Below are 18498 nucleotides of genomic sequence, written 5' to 3'. Positions count from 1 at the left end.
CCGTATCTGGATACTCACCAGCTGATTTGGGGGATGGGGGATTGGAATATGGTGCTGGACCCGGAGGTCCTGGCCACGCTCGCTGGTCCCTTCGGTGGCGGGGGGGGGCAAAGCTGTTGGCCGGGTTCATGAAGGAGACGGGAGGAGTGGATCCGTGGAGGATTTCGCACTTTTTAGTGGTGGGGAAGGTGCTGCGAGCTGTGGTGATGAAGGCAGAGTATTCGGCGATGGTGATGCCGGACCACTGGGAGGATGTGGTCTTGGAGAAGGGTCTGGCCCCGAGGCCGGTGTGGAGGTTGGACATGGTTCTGTTGGTAGGCCGGAATTTTTGCATTAAGACGGGGAAGGTGATTGAGGAGTTTGTGGAGTTTAACCGAAATGGGGAGGTCACGTCGTCGGTAGTTTGGGAGGCATTGAAGGCGGTAGTCAGGGGTGAGGTCATCTCATTCAAGGCGAAGGAGGATAAGGAGACGCGGGATGGAGTGCAGCGGCTGAGACAGGAGATTTTGGAGGTAGATGGAAGATATGTGAAGGACCCGGAGCCGGGACTTTGGTGAGGAGGAAGGATTTGCAGGCATTGTCCACGGGGAGGGGGGTTCGACAGTTGAGATGTGCGCCCAGGGTTTGGGTATGAGTACGGAGAGAAGGCCACTTGATTACTGCCAGTCCAGCTTTATCGGCAGGCAGCAGCAAGGGAGATCGTGCAGATTAGGGATGGGACGGGTGGGTTGGTGGTGGTGCAGGTGAACAAGGTGTTTGAAGAATTTTATAGGGATTTGTATAAGTCGGAGCTGCAGAGGATGTCGGAGATGAGAGAGTTTCTGGAGAGACTGGAGTGTTTGGAGGTGGGAGAGGAGAAGACAGCCGGGTTAGAGGAGCCTTCAGGGTTGGAGGAAGTGAGAGCAGCAATAGGGGAGATGCAGTCGGGCAAGGCACCGGGGGGGGGGCGGATGGGGCTCCAGGGGGCGGATGGGGCACCGGGGGGCGGATGGGACTCCGGGGGGGGGGGGCGGATGGGGCATCGGGGGGGAGATGGGGCACCGGGGGGCGGATGGGGCACCGGGGGGGCGGATGGGGCATCGGGGGGGGGGGCGGATGGGGCTCCAGGGGGCGGATGGGGCTCCGGGGGGGGGCGGATGGGGCTCCGGGGGGCGATGGGGCATCGGGGGGTGGATGGGGCATCGGGGGGGGCGGATGGGGCACCTGGGGGCGGATGGGGCATCGGGGGGTGGATGGGGCTCCGGGGGGTGGATGGGGCATCGGGGGGTGGATGGGGCATCGGGGGGGGCGGATGGGGCACCTGGGGGCGGATGGGGCATCGGGGGGGGCGGATGGGGCACCTGGGGGCGGATGGGGCATCGGGGGGTGGATGGGGCATCGGGGGGGGCGGATGGGGCACCTGGGGGCGGATGAGGCTCCGGGGGGGCGGATGGGGCATCGGGGGGGGGGGGGGATGGGGCTCCGGGGGGCGGATGGGGCACCGGGGGGGCGGATGGGGCTCCGGGGGGTGGATGGGGCTCCGGGGGGCGGATGGGGCATCGGGGGGCGGATGGGGCATCGGGGGGCGGATGGGGCTCCGGGGGGCGGATGGGGCTCCGGGGGGGCGGATGGGGCTCCGGGGGGGCGCATGGGGCATCGGGGGGGGGGGGGGGAGATGGGGCACCGGGGGGCGGATTGGGCTCCGGGGGGCGGATGGGGCACCGGGGGGCGGATGGGGCATCGGGAGGCGGATGGGGCTCCGGGGGGCGGATGGGGCACCGGGGGGGGGGGGGGGGATGGGGCACCGGGGGGCGGATGGGGCACCGGGGGGGTAGATGGGGCACCGGGGGGTAGATGGGGCACCGGGGGGTAGATGGGGCACCGGGGGGTAGATGGGGCACCGGGGGGTAGATGGGGCTCCGGGGGGTAGATGGGGCTCCGGGGGGCGGATGGGGCATCGGGGGGAGGGGGGGGGATGGGGCACCGGGGGGGTGGATGGGGCACCGGGGGGTGGATGGGGCTCCGGGGGGCGGATGGGGCACCGGGGGGGGGGGATGGGGCACCGGGGGGCGGATGGGGCACCGGGGGGGGGGGATGGGGCACCGGGGGGGGGGGGGATGGGGCACCGGGGGGTGGATGGGACACCGGGGGGCGGATGGGGCACCGGGGGGCGGATGGGGCATCGGGGGGGGGGCGCATGGGGCATCGGGGGGGGGGGGGGGATGGGGCACCGGGGGGCGGATGGGGCATCGGGGGGCGGATGGGGCATCGGGGGGCGGATGGGGCATCGGGGGGCGGATGGGGCACCGGGGGGGGGGCGCATGGGGCATCGGGGGGGGGGGATGGGGCACCGGGGGGCGGATGGGGCATCGGGGGGCGGATGGGGCATCGGGAGGCGGATGGGGCTCCGGGGGGTGGATGGGGCATCGGGGGGGGGGGGGGATGGGGCACCTGGGGGCGGATGGGGCTCCGGGGGGTGGATGGGGCATCGGGGGGGGGGGGGGGATGGGGCACCGGGGGGTAGATGGGGCTCCGGGGGGCGGATGGGGCACCGGGGGGCGGATGGGGCATCGGGGGGGGGGGGGGGGCGGATGGGGCACCGGGGGGCGGATGGGGCATCGGGGGGTGGATGGGGCACCGGGGGGCGGATGGGGCATCGGGGGGGGGGGGCGGATGGGGCACCGGGGGGCGGATGGGGCACCGGGGGGCGGATGGGGCATCGGGGGGCGGATGGGGCTCCGGGGGGCGGATGGGGCACCGGGGGGTGGATGGGGCATCGGGGGGCGGATGGGGCTCCGGGGGGTGGATGGGGCACCGGGGGGCAGATGGGTTTCCAGTGGAATTTTATCAGAAGTTCCAGGTTAAATTGTCGCCGCTGAAGGTGGAAATGTTTGACGATGTGATGGTAAAGGGAGGATTGCTGGAGACAATGAGGCAGGCATCCATCTCACTATTACTGAGAAAGGAGAAGGATCCGGTGGACTGTGGGTCGTACAGACCCATTTCTCTACTAAATGTGGATGCCAAGGTATTGGCGAAGGTGTTGGTGGTGAGGCTGGAGGAGTGTCTCCAGAAGGTGGTGGGGGAGAATCAGACTGAGTTTGCCAAGGGCAGGAGCTGCCATCGAACATGCGGCGGCTGCTGAATGTGGTGCTTTCTCCGGCAGAGGGGAGGGAGTTAGAGATGGTGGTGGTATTAGGTGCAGAGAAGGTGTTCGAGTGCAGTTATTTGAAATGAAATGAAAATTGCTTATTCTAACAAGCAGACTTCAAGTGAAGTTACTGTGAAAAGCCCCTAGTCGCCATATTCCGGTGCCTGTTCAGGGAGGCCGGTACTGGAATTAAACCTCACTGCTGGCCTGCCTTGGTCTGCTTTGAAAAGCCAGCGATTTAGCCCTGTGCTGAGAGGGAAATTTGAATTTGGGCCTAAGTTTGCGACATCGGTGAAATTATTATACAAGGATCTGACAGCATGTGTGTGGACAAATGATATGAAGTTTGGGTACTCCCACTGTTTAGGGGAATGTGGTGGGGTATCCCATGTCCCCCCTTCTGTTTGGGTTGGCGATAGAGCCCTTGACTATTGCGTTGAGGAGTTTGGATTTAGCGATGGGGATAGTGGGGCGGGGGGAACAGATGATCTGCTGCTGTACATTTCAGACCCTGACTCTTCGGTGAGGGACATAATGGGGGTTACCAAGGAAATTTGGGGTGTCTTAGGGAAGAGTGAGTGCTTTGTAGTGTCTTCTCCAGGTGCAAGGGCCGGTTTTGGGAATGTTGTCATTTCGGATAGCGAAAACTCAGTTTAGATATTTGGGGGTGCAGGTGGCCAGGGCACGACTTCGTAAGCTGCATTTTACGAGGTGGTGGGGAGGGTGAAGGAGGACTAGGGGAGATAGGACAGTCGCCCTTTGTCACTGGCAGGTTGGGTGCAGGCAGCAAAAATGAATATTTTGCCACGGTTCCTGTTTCTGTTCCAGTGTCTGCTGGTCTTTTGGGGAATGGACAGGCAGGTCTTGTCGTTTGTGTGGGCAGGGAAGGTGGTCAGGGTAAGGAAGGTGGTGCTCCAACGAGGGCAGCAGCGGGGGGGGGGGGGGGGGGGGGGGTGGGTGGGAGGTTTCCCTTCCAAACTGGAAGCACTATTATTGGGCGGCGAATGCGAAGAGAGCGCGCGGCTGGAGTAGGGAGACAGAGACGCTCTGTGGGTGAGGACGGAGGCAGAATCCTGTAAAGGGTCGGGATTGCAGTGCTGGCAATGGCACCGCTACCGTTTACCCTGGCGAGGTATTCGGGATATCCCGTAGTGGATAGCCACGCTGAAGATTTGGGGGCAATTTTGACAGCAGTTCAGGTTGAGGGCAGAGTCGAAGGTGATGCTGATAAGAGGGGGTCACGAGTTCAAGCCGGTGTGGGGGGGGGGGGGGGGGGGGGGATGGATGTGAGGTTCGGGGATGGCAGGAGAGAGGGTGAGAGAGATGAAGCATCTGTTTCTGGAGGGGAGATTTGTCAGTTTGGAGGAGCTGGGGGTGAATTATGGGCTCCAGCATGAGGGGGGCTTCAGATAGATGCAGGTGTGGAATTTCGCAAGAAAGGTTTTCCCGACATTCCCGGTGGTGCTGTCCTCAATGTTGTTGGAGGACATGTTGCCAGTGGGGGGGGGGGGGGGGGGGGGGTTAGACAGTGGGGGGATTTCAGTGATCTACAGCAGGATTATGCAGGAGGACATGGAGTCCATGGAAGGGATTAAGGCCGAATGGGAGGAAGAGTTGGGGATGGTGCTGGAGGAGGGATTATGGTGCCAAGTGCTGTGATTGGTCAATGCAACAACCTCGTGTGCGAGGCTGGGATTGATTCAGCTAAAAGTGGTGTAGAGGGCACAGTTAACGTAGGCGAGGATGAGCCGGCTGCTTGAGGGGGGGAGGATAGTTGCGAGCGGTGTGGGAGGGGCTTGGCTAATCATGTCCATATGCTCTGGTCCTGCCCAAAGTTGAATAGGGGGGGGGGGGGGGGGGGGGGGGGGGTAGGGTACCGGAGGGAGGGGAGGTTGTGTACTGTAAAAATGAAAAACTTTGAATAAAAATAATTTTCAAAAACAAATAGCAACATGTATTGATTAGCACAGGCAGCTGTTTGGGAGTTGTAAATTCGGGGTTGACCAATGGAATGCATTTTTTCATGCAGCTACAGGAAAAGGCTGACCCCTCCTGCAAACCTACTTCCCAGAGTCTTGTTGAAGAACCAGAATCTGGAAATTGAGCTGATCAACATTAGTGAAGATGATTTCTACCCAAATCGGTTTTGGGCTGAGTTGGAAACTGATATTATGAAACATGTGGAAGAGGAAATGGAACCGTACGATGATGCTCCTTTTGAACTGTTAAATCCCTCACGAATGCGATATTACTTTGTTCTCGACAGCCCTCCAATTGGTAAGAGGAACTCTTTCTGTTTCCACACTTAAAGATGCGCAAATTTAGAAAACCCAACAAGAATATTACACAATATCTTAGCAAACAGACATGATAGGAAATGGTGAATACACATTTTTGACTGTGGCAAAATAGCAAGACACATTTAATTAACTTCCAGTAAACTTCAACTTACATTCAAAATGTGACATTTTAAAAACAGATATTTTTATATATATTAATTAATTTTTCCAATTAAGGGGCAATTAAGTGTCCAATCCACCTACCCTGCACATCTTTGGGTTGTGGGGGCGAAACCCACACAGACACGGGGAGAATGTGAAAACTCCACACGGCCAGTGACCCGGGGCCAGGATCGAACCCGGGTCCTCAGCGCCGTGAGGCAGTAGTGCTAACCACTGCGCCACCGTGCCGCCCTTAAAACAAATAATACAAAATGTGACAATTTGTTTTGGTCTGAAGAATTCTCAGCTGGAACAGAAAGGAAAACAAGAGCTTTCACCAACTACACTTTGTCTTTCCATCCCACTGAATTAAAAAAAATATTAAACAATAGTTTCCCAGTAAAAGATTTATCAGAGAAAGTCCCTAAAATACATATTGCAACTTGTTATGAAATTGTTTGGGAAGTAATCAATCGAACAATTTACAGCTTGAACTGACAATTCAAAAAGGTTTTGAAAAGCATTTTATTAACATTTGTAGCGTTTTAACATTTTACAAAACAAAGTAAAAATATGACACCCCCAAATACAATAAACTCTGCACCCCCCCCCCCCCCCCCCCACCAACCCTGGCCCCAATAATTGATGCTAACTATCTCTCCAAAATGCAAAATAAACAAACCCCATCTCTTGTAGAATCCCTCATTTAACCCCCCCCCCTTGGGGAAAATTTCACCTCCTCAAGATGTAAGAACTGCATTGGAACCCCCAGCCATGCCGATGCACAGGGTGGAGGGTGTGACCTTCACCCCAACAGATCCCACCTGCGAGCGATCAACGAGGCGAAGGCTTAAACATCTACCCCCGCTCCCGCCTGCAACTCCGGCAGGTCTGCCACCCTATATATGGCTCCCCGGGGACCCAGCTGTAAATCCACATGCAGGATCGCCGACATGGTGCTGAAAAACAATCTCCGGAATTTCTCCAACTTCGGGCAGGACCAGAACATGTGACCATGATTAGCTGGGCCCCTCCCACACCGTTCGCAAGTGTCCTCTACCCCCTCAGCAGCCAGCTCATCGTAGACTTCATCAAATGCGCCCTGTGCACCACCTTCAACTGTATCAAGTCCAGCCCCACGCACAAGATTGAGGCATTCACCCTCCGCAGCACCTCACCCCACATCCCCTCCTCCAGCGCCAACCCCAACTCCTCCTCCCATAGACACCTTACCCTCCTAAAATCCTTCACATAAATCACTCAGACGACCTCACCTTCCATTACCGACAGAACCTCCTCCATCAGCGAGGTGGCAGGCACTATCGGAAAGGTTGGAAAAGCTTTTCTAGCAAAGTCCCCCACCTCATTTCCGAAAACTGTCCTCACGCGGAAACCATCTGCATCTTCCCTATCGCTACCTGCACCTCTTCCACCCCCACTGCCTCCTCCAATCCGCTCTCCTCCTCTCCTACCTCGGGGCATTCCAACCGCCCAAAACCTCTCTCATATCCGACACACCTCCCAGCGACTCTGATCTATACAGGTTCCAAAACATTTTGGATGATTCAATTGTGTTATCTTTTTATTTTTTTAATTGTTGGTTTAATTTTCTTGACTGATTAATTAAGATGGGCTGTTTTTCGTTAGATTTTAATTGACAACTGTCTGGCTGCTTGCCATGTTTGTGATGAGCAAGTCCCTAATGTTTAGTCTGATTTCTGCTCCATTTATTTTGGGCCAATTAACAAGAAACAATAGTAAGAATTGTCACTTCTAAAATTGTGGCAACAGAAAGTAAATGTAAAAAACCAGGAAGGCCATGCTAAATGTAGGTTTCTTATACATTCTAGAAATGCATTGTAGCGTTTTAATATTTCTTGCTATCTTCCTGCTCTCCAGCTAGTATTAGATATTGCTATTAATGTTGTAATAATTGGGAATAAAATATTATAAGTAACAAAAAAAATTGCCAAATGACCACAATTGGTTAATGCGATTGATTAAAAGGTTCTACAAAAATTTAAGAGGTCACATGATCACCATTAGCAACACAAATCTATGATCATGTTAGCACAGCACAAACCAGATAACTTCTGCGGAAATGTTAACTTATGTGTTAAATTAGGAGAGCGATGGCGTCACAGTGGCGCAGTGGTTAGCACTGCTGCCTCACGGAGCTGAGGTCCCGGGTTCATAGATCATAGAATTTACATTGCAGAAGGAGGCCATTCAGCCCATCGAGTCTGCACCGGCTCTTGGAAAGAGCACCCTACCCAAGTTCAACACCTCCACCCTATCCCAATAACCCAGTAACCCCACCCAACACTAAGGGCAATTTTGGACACTAATTTATCATGGCCAATCCACCTAACCTGCACATCTTTAGACTGTGGGAGGAAACCGGAGCACCCGGAGGAAACCCACGCACACACGGGGAGGATGTGCAGACTCCGCACAGACAGTGACCCAAGCCGGAATCGAACCTGGGACCCTGGAGCTGTGAAGCCATTGTGCTATCCACAATGCTACCGTGCTGCCCTCAATCCCGGCTCTGGGCCACTGTCCGTATGGAGTTTGCACATTCTCCCTGTGTCTGCGTGCGTCTCACCCCCACAACCCAAAGATGTGCAGGGCAGGTGGATTGGCCACACTAAATTGCCCCTTAATTGGGGAAAAAAAAAAAATTTGGTACTCTAAATTTAAAAAAAATGAGGAGAGTGAGGAAATTGAATTGATATGAATGGATGTGGTAAGTTGCAACAACCCTTGTCAACTGAAGGAATTACACATTTTCTTAGTTAAGCCCTCCTCGAACTAGCAACTTTAAAGGAAAGGCTAATTGAGAGAGAGTAACTGTGCCAGTGTATCTAATATTTGCAATTATTGGTAAATGCAGCAAATATAGTCGTCCTTTTATGGCACTAAGAAATTTGTGAGCCTAAGAAATAAAAGTGTTCTTTTATATATTGTGGCTAAAATGGTTTTAAAGATAAAACTGGATTAAATATAAAGGTTGATGAGAAATAGGACACTGCAAATCCCTGGAGGTTGCTGTTTATATATCGATGTGTCGAATTAGACAAAAGAATAACATAATGATATGGCAGTCTGTATGTATTGTTTGGCATTAATGAGGTTTTGCTTCTTATCTTTTGCAGATATTGGAGAATATTTAACAGGAGATATTATACAAATCCATGTTGCGCCCTATGTTGCTATTTCGAAGACGGCATTTATTAGATGGTTTAAAGAGCCTTTGATACTGTCCCAGTTTGGGGAAAATATAACCGTTTTAGGTGATGGAACAGAGGGCATCTTAATTAATGGAGTAAGGTAACGCTGAATATTCTTCAGTGTCCAATTCACAATGAACTTCAACCCTTTCCCTATTTAACAAAGTAGGGATTATACGGTGCTGTATATTTTCTTGTGCCATAGAATTTTAGGAAATTTGACAAAGATGTCAGTTGCATCTAGAGTTTATACTGAGAGCAATTATTACTCATTGTATTTGCAGCACAAAGCTATTACAGAATTAATATGTGTACACCTTTCATTGTACACTTAAAAGGCCTTTAATCTATCAAAATGCATAGTTTGTTACAAAGAGGAAAAAGAGAGAAATTTTGGGTTCCTACAGCACTGGATTCTCATAGCACGTAACAGCCAATGAAGTATTTTTAAAGTGTAGTCACTGGGTTAAGTCGCCATAGTCCCAGATGACCATAAGCAGCTTCTCCCTTTGAGGAGGAGAGCTGACTGCTGGTGATTTACCGCACCTCAGGCGAGGGGCAATGCGTTTCTTAGAAAATATTTAATTGAAGCATTTGTAATTTTCAGTTTAATGCATTAACATTTCTTCAACAACCGGGTGGGCCGAGACACGCAAAAAATGCTAAAAAACAATGTCCCCTACTACCCAGGCTCCATTCCCTAATTACCCCTCTATAGAGTTCCCTGTCCTTATCTCACACTGCCATGCCTCCTGCTTTCCGAGGGGCAATGTTGAGAAGGCAGGACCTTCATGAATGAGCTCAGTAGTCACAACTGTGATGGAGAAAACACAACAGTTAATTTCACACAGCAAGCCCCCAGTAAACAGCAATGTGATATTGATCAGATAATCTGGGTTTGTCATATTGACTGGGGGCTTAATAAAGGCAGAACATCAGGGATCTCCCCCCCCCCCCCCCCCCCCCCCCCCCCAGCTATTCAAAATAGTGCCATGGGATCTTTTTTTTAAATAAATGTTCTTTATTCAGTTTTCATGTTTTATATTGAACAAATTACAAATTGTTAGAGAGAGGAAAAAAAACACGCAAAAATTAACATATATATTTACAGGTGAGCATCTTCGTAGTAATAACTGTGGCCTCCCCCTCTTTGCCGGCATACATATTTTACATTCCCCAACATGTTTATTGGCATTTATTTAGTTTGGTTTTGGGCCTTAGCTAGCCATCAAACCCCCGTAACGAGCCCGTAGCCCCCCCCCCCCCCCCCCCCCCCTCCCCGCCGGCTACCTTCCCCCGACTATTCTTCCTCTTGTACGTTGGCCACAAACCGGTCCCGGAACAATTGCATGAATGGCTCCCACGTTCTGTGGAAGCCGTCGTCCGACCCTCGGATGGCGAATTTGATTTTCTCCATTTGGAGAGAATCCGAGAGGTCGGACAGCCAGTCTGCAGCTCTGGGCGGTGCTGCTGACCGCCAGCCAAACAGGATTCTACGGCGGGCAATCAGGGAGGCAAAGGCAAGGGCGTCCGCCCTCCTCCCCAGGAATAGATCTGGCTGGTCTGAAACCCCGAAGACCGCCACTATCGGGTGCCATGGGATCTTTGACATTCAGCTGTTAAAGCAGTCGGGGCTTAAGTTTGATGTTTCTTCCAAGGACATGTCAGTGACACTGTAGCACTCCCTGAGTACGGCACTCAAGTATCAGCCTTGATTATTGTGCTCAAGCCCTGGACCCGAACCTGGACTCTTTTGACTCAAAGGCAAGAAAGAAGTCAGATCTCTGTATCTGCAAGTCTCAACTTTGTTGCAACCCCCTGGGCTAGTACGCAGTCAATTCCAGCCCCCTTGACCCGGAGTCTCAACACAATTGAAATAACCAATAATTCTTAGAAATATACACAAAGTCTTTGGCCCTTGGCTGCCCAATAATTACAGTCACTAGGTTTGTAAATTTAAACACAATTACTGTTTATTTATAACAAGAACTATAATTAAATAAACAGCAAATACAACTGGTTAACTATTATCAAATTTCTAACTCCCCACTTTAACTTGGCCCACCCTCGATACACACACACACACCCACACACCCACACACACATAACTACACACACACCCACATGCACACCCACACACACCAACACACACACACCAACACACGCACCAACACACACACGCCAACAGACACACACGCCAACACACACACACCAACACCACACACACACACACCAACACACACACCCACACACACCAACACACACACCAACACACACACACACACACACCAACACCACACACACACCAACACCCACAAACACACACACCAACACACACACACACCAACACCCACACACACACACAGACACACACACCAACACACACACACACACACCAACACACCACACCCACACACACACCAACACACACACACCAACACCACACACACACACACCAACACCCACACACCACCCACACACACATACACACACACCCACACACACACACACACCAACACACACACCAACACACACACACACCCACACACACCAACACACACACACCCACACACACTCCCACACACACTCCCACACATACACCCCCACACACCAACACACACACACCAACACACACACACCAACACACACACACCAATGCACACACAAACACACACACACACACACAACACACACACACACACACCCCAACACACACACACACACACACTAACACACACACACACACACACACACACACACACAAACACACACAGTGTAGAGAAGAGGGGCATAAAATTATAAGTAAAAGTAAAAAAGATGAGTCTTTGTTTCAGATGGTGGTTTATACTGTCTTTCAAAACAGGCTTTGAAGTCGAGGTTTCTGCTTTCCAGCCTCAGAGAGAGAGAGAGAGAGAGAGAAGAGCAGGTTGTTTCGTCTGAGGGTCCAGGAACCCGACTCTGCTTTCCCTGGGTCTCTGGAAATCATCCCACTCAGGCCGGATCCAATCACCTCCTGTTACTGGGCAGAATGCAGCCTTTTGCCAATTCATTAGCCATCAGCCAATCAATCGAACCAAGTCCCACCTCATCGCTTGGGTGCCACAGAGTCTGAGTTCTGTTGCTCGAAGACTTGCACCATATACTATGTCACAATTTTTTGAATTTCTCATTTTGTTTGCTGCTCGACTCAATGATACATGTCCATTAACCATCCATGGGTCAAAATGATAACAGCAAAAATAAAGAAAGTGGAAATAAGGGAATCATCAGCAAGGACCTGTACAACATGATAGAAGAACATAAGAGATGGGAGCAGGAGCAGACCATTGGGTATCTCGAGACTGACCTGCTATTCAATATGACCAGGGTTAATCCTCTGCCTTAACCTCAATTTCCTCCCCACTCCCATATCCACTGATTTCCCGAGAGATTCATCTTCGATATATTCAATAAAGGAGCATCCACAATCTTCTGAGATGAAGAATTTCAAGGATTCATAACACTTTGAGTGACAAAATCTCTCGTCATCTCAGTTCTAAATGATCAACTTCTTATCCAGAGACTGTGCCCCCGTGTTATAGATTCCCCGTTCAACAGAAACGACACATGAACATTAAATCTGAGCTGGTATCGGCAGCTCTGAAGAAGAGTCACACCAACAACTCGAAACATTAACTCTCTCTGTCTCTCCACAGATTCTGAGTTTTTCCAGCATTTCCTGCTTTTCTTTCAAATCTCCAGGATCTCCAGTATTTTGCTTTACTTTGATTTCTAGGTTCAGCAGTGTTTATCATTAATGGTCTGAAATTCATTCATTAGGTTCCTGGTGACATCTCTTTTAGAGTAAATAGCAACATGGTGCCTGCTTACTGGAGATTGGTTGAGAGAAAAAGTTGCCGGGTCCAGCAATGATTCGTGGAATTTAATGTGGAGGAATGCGCTCAAGCATTGGAAAGGTTAACATGTTAAATAGGAGCCCATTACCTAAAGGTTAATGAATGAGAGGTGTGTGTGATTATTGATCAATTATTGATTGATGGTAAACTATTTAATTAATGCAAGCTAGGGATGAGATTTGATTACAAATGGAAGTACAGTATTTTAATATTTCACACTTTATCAGGAATGCTTTATTTGGAATGTTGGAAGGAGAGTTTCACCCAGCAGAATTGTAGATGCATTTATAAATCACGGATTTCAGGATTCTGCCAGGCCCTGGCACCCAGAGGAAACCTTTCTCATTGTATAACCAACTAGGCTTTGGTGACTTGCAGAGAGGGGACGTGTTGAGGACAAATTGACAGATCGGGTTTCCTCTCATTGAAGAAAAGTCCATTTTGAAGCGAATGTCAGAAACAAGGTATATATCTGAGGACTGTTCATACAACACCGGGAGGAATTAACCAAATGTAAATGAAAATCCATCGGTAAATCAGCAAATGCTGATTTGTGCCACCTCGAACTTTGGAGCCTGAATTGTCCTCTGTGATCCTGAATAAGGAAAGATTCCATCATTTACTTCTTATCATGGACAAGCATTTTTACATCAGTGCAGTTATAAAAACAAATTTGAACTTGGGGCACCGTGGAATGAGCAATTTTATAGTTAGAGATATGAAATTAAGCAGCTTTGCGGCTTTGTGTTGTGACTTTTCTGTCTGTGCAGCACTTGTTAATCATTGCTTATGTCATTATATCACCACGGGGTCAAGACAAGGAGGCAGTGCCCAGGAAAACCCCAACCAGCACTGGGATACAACACACATTGCTGAAGTTATACTGCAACACACAGCGGCCATTGAGCCAATTCAGTGAATTGTGCCCCCCCCCCCCCCCCCCCCCCCCCACCACCACCACCACCACAGTTGGGGTTTACATTTATTAATGCTTACCAACTTTATTGTTCTTAATCTTATTATTCCGTGTTTTCAGGGAGGATGAATTTGGTCATATTCGTGCTGTTGTTTATGACTTTACTCACGAAGTCCCCGGGTGTGTGGCTGTCGCCCAGCGGCTATTCAACATCAGGAAAGGTACAGAAAACTGATTATCTCCACGATGCACGATCAATTGAACAAAGACTAGAGTTGGATACAACTGAGACTTTATTGCTCTAAGATGTGTGGCCTCCCACAGCAGCTGGCGAAATGGCTGCTGCATGAGGGACACACATATTTATACTCCGCCTACTGGGCGGAGCCAGCAGGCAGGGACTACCGGCGAACCTGTAGTACAGGTCCTACCATACATCACCTAATAAAGGTGTAACAGTGGTTTACCACATTCACCCCCTATTAAAATTGAGTCCGGCAGGGGTGGTGGAGAACTATATACAGGAATGAATTTATATTTACCATATTTGAGAGCGAAAGAAAAGTATTTTGATGTTCAGTGGACCAGTTAGAGGTTTAGCCGGTCCGGGGCCTTGATGTTCCGCTGGGAGCGACGTAGTGGCGGCAGCGATGTTGATGCTGGCCTGATGTTCGGTGACTCTGGGAGTGTGCCGAAATCCTCTTCATCCTCGGGCGTGGGCAAGGGGAGGAAGGATGGTCCTGGGGGGGTGCTGGTGGGAGCGCCAGTGGAAAGGAGGCTGGTGCCGGGCCGGAGGGAAGTGTCTGGGGAACCTGCTGGTGCCAGGTCCCTGAGGGAGACAGTATCTTGGCGGCCATTGGGGTACGCAACGTAGGCATACTGGGAGTTTGCATGGAGCAACTGCACCCACTCCACCAACGGGTCCGCCTTGTGGAGTGGGATGTGCCTACAGAGCAGGACGGGTCCTGGAGCTGCGAGCCAAGTCAGGAGTGACACCCAGAATGTGGACTTCCTGGGGAAGGCAAAAAGTCGTTCATGGAGTGTGTTGTTAGTGGCAGTGCACAGTAATGACCGAATGGAGTGCAGTGCATCCGGGAGGACCTGCTGCCAGCGAGAGGCTGGGAGGTTCCTGGACCATAGGGCCAGTTGGACGGCCCTCCATACCGTCCCGTTCTCCCTCTCTACCTGCCCATTTCCCCGGGGGTTATAGCTGGTCGTCCTGCTGGAGGCGATACCCCTGCTGAGCAGGAACTGATGCAGCTCATCGCTCATCAATGAGGATCCCCTGTCCCTGTGGATGTAAGCGGGGAAACCGAACAGATCAAAGATTGTGTTTAGGGCTTTGATGACGGTGGCAGACGTCATATTGGGGCATGGGATGGCGAAGCGGAATCTGGACTCATCGACCACACTGAGAATATATGTGTTACGGTCAGTGGAGGGGAGGGGCCCTTTGAAATCCACACTGAGGCGTTCAAAGGGGCGGGAGGCCTTCACCAGGCGCGTACGGCCTGGCCGGTAGAAGTGCGGCTTGCACTCCGCACAGACCTGGCAGTTCCTGGTGACTGTCTGTACTTCCTCGACGGAGTAGGGCAGATTGTGGGCCTTTATGAAATGGTACAACCGTGTGACTCCCGGGTGACAAAGGTTGTCGTGCAGAGTCCGGAGTCGGTCCACCTGTGCGCCGGCACATGTACCTCGGGATAGGGCATCGGGGGGCTTGTTGAGCTTGCCGGGGAGATACCAACAGTGGTTTACCACGCTCCAATCGCTCATTCACTTCTTATTAATGTGCAGACAGTCCGCTCCCTGAAACGATTCGGAAAGGTCTGCAGGCACATTGTAGTAAAGTAACTGGGCAGGAATGCTCAGGCGAACGAGATGTGAAGAAACAAACACGAGACCTGCCATTGGGCAGCTCGCCACCAATTAGTTTGAAGACACCTTATAACAAAAAATATTTTTTTAAACTTTTCCGTGCAAGAATAATTTTCGTCAATTTTCCTCTGCTCGTTTGACGATTGATTTTGAAGTTTGTCAAGCACAATGTTACAGATATTCTTAACATCTTTTGCTGGTCTGCAGATATAACAAAGACTTGTTTTGGTAGCATCAGGAGCACTCACGGCTGCAAGTGTAATGCTGGATTTGAAGGGAATGGTGTTCATTGTGTTGGTGAGTGTTTCAAAGGTTTGTTGTAGAGTAAAATATGGAAGGACACAGCACAGAAGGAGGCCACTGTGCCTGTGCTGGCTCTTTGGTTAACGCCCAATTCCACAGCTGTGCCATTTTTCACTTCAACATTCAGCCAACTCGCTTTTGAAAGTTACTGTTGAAGCTGCTTTCATTGTCCTTTCCGTCATGTTCTGTGCCACAACAACTCTCTTGTGTAAAAAAATTGTTTCCCCATTTTAGAAGAATAGAGTAAATAGGGGCAGGAGTGGTCCATTCGGCCCATCGAGCCTGCTCCACCATTTAATATGATCAAGGCTGATCTTGGGTTTCAACTCCATTCTCCCGCCCACTCCCCATATCCTTGATTTCCTGAGAGATCAAACATCTTTCCACCCCACCTTTAAATATAGTCAACCTCGGAGCATCCACAATCCTCTGGGACAGAGAATTCCAAAGATTCACAAGCCTTTGAGTTTAAAAAATAATTGTTGATGGGATGAGGGCGTCGCTGGCTGGGTCAGCATTTATTGCCCATCCCAGAGGGCCCTTTAAGAGTCAACCACATTGCTGTGGGTCTGGAGTCACATGTAGGCCAGACCGGGTAAGGGTGGCAGATTTCCTTCCCTGAAGGACATTAGAGAACCAGATGGATGTTTTAGACAATCGACAATGGTTTTGTGGTCATCTTTAGACTTTTAATTCCATTTTATTGAATTCAGTTTTATTGAAATTCATATTTCACCATCTCCCATGGCGGGTTTCGAACCCGGGTCCCTAGAGGATGACTCTGGGTCCCTGGATGACTAATCCAGCGACAATACCACAGCCTCCTCATAGTGAAGTAATTTCTCCTCATCTCAGTCCTAAATGATTGGACCCTTATCCTGAGACTGTGTCCCCGTGTTTGAGATTCCCCGACCAGCCGAAACAATCTCCCAGTGTCCACCCTGTGCTAAGTTGCCCTTAGGTTAGATGGGGCTGCTGGGTTACAGGGTGGAGGTGTGGGCTTCAGGATGGTTCTCTTTCCAAGAGCCGGTGCAGACTCGATGGGCCGAATGATCTCCTTCTGCACTGTAAAGTCTATGATTAGCTATGATAACCCCATCAGAATTTTCTATTTTCAATGAAATCACCTCTCATTTTCCTCACCTCCAGAGACTATAAACCCAATAGGCTCAGCATCTCTTCAGAGGGCAACCCCTCATCCGAAGGAGCAATTTAATGAACCTGTGCTGTATCACCTCCAATGCAAATTTATATTTTCTTAAATATGGGAACCAAATTTGTGCACGGTATTCCAGATTGTCTCATCAAAACCCTGTACAACCGTCACAAGATTGGTTTATTTCTGTACTCATATCCCCTCACCATAAAGGCCAACAAGCCATTTGCTTTCCTAGTTGCTTGCTAACTTTCTGTGCTCCTTGTACAATTACAGCCAAGTAACGCGCAAAAAACAGAGTCCCGTTTTGGATGCGTATAGCGGGCTGATTGTCAGCCCCTGCAGCCTCGAGAACGACCCGGCTATCAAACGGGATTCTGTTGTTTTCCGGCCTTGATGAGGAACATCCCGTCGAGGTGACACATCCGTCACTTCCTGATGAGCAGGTGCTGTCATACCTGGCTCACGTTTGCCCAGACCAATACTAAACAGCGCCATGGCGAGGTCACCCAGGCGCGCGCGTCCGTTCCCGGGGCCTCGGGCGCCAACATATTTTAAGGAGCCTAATGGCTCACTTAAATATGTTAATCTGGGTCTTGCCCAATGAGAACGAGATCCAGATCACAATGCTTCCAGATTTTGTTAGATCTCGTGAGGCATTTCGAGCATCGGGAATCTCGCGAGAGCTTCCTCCCTTCTTCGAGTCGGCCCGAATAGGCCATTCGATCATGCCCCAGGCACTTTAATCCTTATCAATAGGCCTCAGATATCCACGTTAGGTCTACCATTAAATATAGAGAAGCCCCAAATCCGATCACTTCAAAACGTTCAATAAGACAATGCTAATTCTGTTAACCTATCCTCAACGGTTTCTGTCTCTCCACCAGCACCTTCTGGGTGCCAGGCCGGGCAAAACCATGAAAGCTGTGATTTCTAAATGTATTTACAATTCCACTGGGCAAAACTTTCCTTCCAACATTCCAAAGGAGACATTCCAGATAAAGTGTGAAATATTAAAATAATGTGGTTTCATTTATAATCAGATCTCATCCATATTTACCTTAGCTTGCATCGATTGAATAGTATTTGATCAAATTGGAACCAGCTGATTCCCTTTGCCCCCCCCACGCTCGCCACCCCCACCCCTGCCACCCCTCCCACCCCCACCCCTGCCACCCCCACCACTGCCACCCCCACCCCTCCCACCGCTGCCACCCCACCCCTCCCACCCCACACCCTCCCACCCCCACCCCTGCCACCCCCACCACTGGCACCTCCCCACCCCTCACACCCCCACCCCTGCCACCCCCACCCCCTCCACCCCCCACCCCCTCCCACCCCCACCCCTGCCACCCCCACCCCTGCCCCCCCCACCCCTCCCCCCCCACCCCACCCCCTCCCACCCCACGCTGCCACCCTCCACCCCCACCCCTCCCACCCCACCGCTGCAACCCACCCCACCCTGCCACCCCTGCCACCCCCACCCCTGCCACCCCTCCCCACCCCCCACCCCTGCCACCCCACCGCTGCCCCCCTACCCCTCCC

At 51.4% G+C, this 18498-nt stretch overlaps 1 protein-coding gene across 1 annotated transcript in view; it reads left to right on the top strand.

Moving 5' to 3' along the window:
• The window catches only part of LOC119979241, a 48327-nt gene that overhangs the window by 19616 nt on the left and 10213 nt on the right, over positions 1 to 18498 (top strand). Inside the window, exons 4-7 of the mRNA XM_038821172.1 lie at positions 5160 to 5407; positions 8730 to 8904; positions 13737 to 13837; positions 15702 to 15791. Of these exons, the coding sequence (XP_038677100.1) occupies positions 5160 to 5407; positions 8730 to 8904; positions 13737 to 13837; positions 15702 to 15791 (614 nt within the window). The remainder of the gene's footprint in view (positions 1 to 5159; positions 5408 to 8729; positions 8905 to 13736; positions 13838 to 15701; positions 15792 to 18498) is intronic.

Source organism: Scyliorhinus canicula, chromosome 16 (genome assembly GCF_902713615.1).
Source record: "Scyliorhinus canicula chromosome 16, sScyCan1.1, whole genome shotgun sequence".
Lineage (NCBI taxonomy): Eukaryota > Metazoa > Chordata > Chondrichthyes > Carcharhiniformes > Scyliorhinidae > Scyliorhinus > Scyliorhinus canicula.
This window is presented reverse-complemented; position numbering and strand designations above follow the sequence as displayed.